Below are 3,628 nucleotides of genomic sequence, written 5' to 3' on the forward strand. Positions count from 1 at the left end.
GCTCATGAAAAAGGTGGGGACAGGTATTTATACAGGAAGAACAATCGCCAAGGTGGCTGAGTGGATCATTCGCACCGAGGAGGATTCTACTGGGATGTTTGTGGTCGCCGGCCACCGACTTCACGAGGTCTTTTTCGACTTCCATCAGGAAACGAGAACAGGAACAGTTTTGGCCACACGGAGCGATATTGATGGGACTTTACAGCATATCACTGAAACATTAAATCTGGCATTTTAAGATGTCTTCTCGAGCAAGTTTGTTTCCAACTCTCAATTGCAGCATGTTTCAAATGCCTCACATCGCCTAAAGCACTTTCAGTCCCATATACACCCCAAATCCAACAAACTCGGCGAAAGAAGCCGCCTAGAAGTGCAGCAATTTCTCAAGCTATCTTCCCCTCCAGAGCAGCCATCTCTCCTACTTTCTTGACAAGCGAAACACGGTTTTCGAAAATAGTCATATCTTAGACTCTCCCATATTCCCTACTTTCAAAGCTTCGGTGGTGTCACCTTTCACCTTTGTTTCTCCCCTTCTGAGTTAGTGTCTTGGCGGTCAATGGCCACACTGTGTTTTTTATGAAATCCACCCTCTTCGATCTCCTCGAGGTTTGCAAGCCTTGTCGAGCGCTTACAGCAGATACAAGAAGGAGCAACATTTCTTGTGGTCTTGACTTTGTAATCGCAGGCTTGCCAGATTCAAAAGTTTGGTGAGGCTTGGGCTTCCATCATTCGCAGTGGCTGTTCTTCAAGTCGATATAATGTTTTCGATTGCACAGTTTGGTCGAGTTCAATAAAGGGGAAGTTCCGTCGAGGTCAGACAATTTCTGTCGAATTTCGGGTTTTGGGGCAGCCTTGTCCTTTCAAATATCGTGGTTTGAGGTACGGCAAGAATTCCATAATAAGTAGGGGGCGTGCCTAGGTTATCTTCAAGAACTCCATGAATAAATATACCTTTGAATCTCATGTTGTTTGGTGAGGGTGATTCATTGTATGAACCACCAGTCAGCTCCTTTCTTTCTAGTCAATGTGACATTCATAAACTCCTACATAATCAGTACCTTCAACGTAACGGAAAATATCTCATTCATAGCCTCTCTTGGTGGCTTTGCGGCTGCATTTCGCACGTGGACACCAATCATAGTCACGTGATGTCTCCTTTTTGGGGAAAGTAAAGAATCCAAATGGACAGTGATTACTATATAAAGATAGCATGATGTAATGATAATGGAGCCTAATGATCACTGTATTTCTTTAGGTTCTGGGTCTTTTTCTGTTACGTTTCAACGCAATACTGATCTGCGCGCGCGATTCATACGGCCGACGTTCTAATCACTAATCACTTCCTCTCCTGCATGTTGCTTTCAAATCCCCACTTAAACATCATGCATTCTCGTGTATAAACGCCATTTAGTTTCTCCGTTAGAGGGTCCAATAGGTCAATATTTTCAAATCAAGTGCTAAAGTGCAATCCGATTACTATACTTCTGTTTCGCAAGTCTATACTTCCTGACGCACGGAGATACAGGTGATCAGCAACCTGAAGTTCGTTTTAATACAGCTTTTGAGTAAGTAATCAAAGAAATATCCCTGAAATCACTTTTGAAAAGATGTATAAAGTATAAGTGGGACCCTCATGTTTTGTGGAAATCCCAACTCATCTCGCCATTCCAAACTTACCCCACAATCATACCTATTTTTTCACAGAACAAGATCAACATGTCTTCTACCACCAAGCCAACACTGCTCATCCTCGGCGGCGCCGGTTCACAAAACAGTTCCGTCACCAAAATCTTCTCCGAGGCAGGAACCTACGCAATCCACGTCCTGACCCGTTCCCTGCACTCCGCGCACGCCTCAGAATTAGGTCTCCTCCCCAACGTCACGCTCATCGAAGGCGATTGCTATGACGACGCAACCCTCACGGCAGCCTTCAAAAACGTCGAATTTTGTTTTGTCAACACAAACGGCTTTGCTATCGGCGAGAAGAATGAGATCTATTGGGGCATCCGTATGTATGAGATAGCGAGATGGGCGGGCGTCAAGCACTTCGTATATAGCAGCTTGCCGTACGTGAGCAAGAATGGGGATTTCGATCCGAGACGGAGGGTTCCTTTTGTGGATGGGAAGGCCAAGGTTGCTCGTAAGTTCGTTCCACGTCCTGATTGATCGAAACCCAAAGCCAATTGGAACGTAATGTAATGCAAGACACGAGCTAAGCTAATGTGTTTGTATGCAGAATATCTTGCCGCAATGTCGACAACTCCTATGGCTTGGAGTGTTCTCGCTACAGGTCCCTACGCTGAGCGTTTATGGGGCGACCGAGACGTTCCTGTTAAGGACGCGGATGGCATTTATGTCTTCAAGCTTCCGTTGGGGGAGGGTGCAATGCCACTGGTAGCTTTGGATAGCATTGGTATTTATGCCAAGGTAAGCAGAGCAGATTCCTCGAGCAGTTTATTTCCTTTCCAGTCGGAACAAATGCAGAGGGCCTCTGGGAACTAATTCTGGAGATTCTATTATAGTACAGCCGAATTCTCAAAGACTTCTTGATTGATTAGGCAATGCTGACTCTGAGAACTCGCAGTGGATGTTTGAACACCCTTCGCGCTCCGTCGGGCTTGACCTTGGCGTTGCCATAGCTCATGTATCCGGCGCCGACCTCGCGACCGCATTTGAGGCCGTGACTGGAAACAAAGCAAGATACGAGAATATTCCGCTGCAGGCTATGCTCGACCAAATGCCAGCAGGGAAGATCGGCTCACAAGGCTCGCCTGGATACGACGATCCGACGTTGAAGACAGCTCCAGAGCACTTCGGACCGTGGTGACAGATTTTCAGAGAGAGTGGAGGGAATACGGGACTGTGGAAGAGGAATTATGGCTTGTTGGATGAGATTATGCCGTCTAGGATTAGGAGTGTGGAGGAGTGGATGCGAGAGGTGAAGTATGATGGGAAGCCGGGGAAATATCTCACGACTGGATTGTCATTGGATTAGAGAAGAGGGTACATGATAGGCGTGGAATCCTGTACAGATCTCTTGCGTGGGAAAAAGGTTCCAAAACGTGTGGCCCGGCAAAGTTCAAACCTCAATTATGATTTACTGGAATAAATTTCATTGCAAGTACTGCCTCAACGCCTATAGAGCACTAGCTATGTCCTTGCCATTCGCCTTTAGAAGTATCGAATAGAAGTTTCGAAAGAAAAGGCTTAGCTAAATAAAAAAGGTCTAATACAGAGATGTGATAACCAAGTTTATTATTTTCGTCTTTCATTTGACTCAAATGATTCAAGGCAGATCCGCGAATAAGATAAAAGGCGAAGATCAGGCCTCCAGCCAGCCAAGGAATTACTTGCATCTTTACCGAATAGATTCTGACATGACTTGGCTTAGCACTCCCATGGTACTCCGTAATGTCAGACATGACCCAGAAAAATCTGACGTGGGAAGCCCTTATGGCGCACGGTAGTGTCGCGAGGCTTATCAGAACCAATGTACTTACTTGTCTTGACACCAAAGAGAAAAAACCATGCCGAATGTCGTCGATGGCTTGCTTATATGCGTATTTCAGTCCTATCAAAGGTCTGTTGATATGGAATCGTTGCATTTGCATTTGAAGAACGAGCCGGC

At 45.8% G+C, this 3,628-nt stretch overlaps 1 protein-coding gene across 1 annotated transcript; it reads left to right on the forward strand.

The window, feature by feature from the left end:
• Positions 1 to 1,716: 1,716 nt before the first annotated feature.
• Positions 1,717 to 2,995, forward strand: NMRAL1_7 (NmrA-like family domain-containing protein; the record flags this gene model as incomplete). The annotated part of the gene is given in 4 exon segments (XM_031147607.1): positions 1,717 to 2,140; positions 2,237 to 2,380; positions 2,640 to 2,820; positions 2,839 to 2,995. The coding sequence occupies 4 exon segments, from the start codon at positions 1,717 to 1,719 to the stop codon at positions 2,993 to 2,995; spliced, it is 906 nt and encodes a 301-aa protein (XP_031006827.1).
• Positions 2,996 to 3,628: the final 633 nt, after the last annotated feature.

This window comes from Lachnellula hyalina, assembly GCF_007821495.1.
Source record: "Lachnellula hyalina strain CBS 185.66 chromosome Unknown contig00037, whole genome shotgun sequence".
Classification (NCBI taxonomy): Eukaryota; Fungi; Ascomycota; class Leotiomycetes; order Helotiales; family Lachnaceae; genus Lachnellula; species Lachnellula hyalina.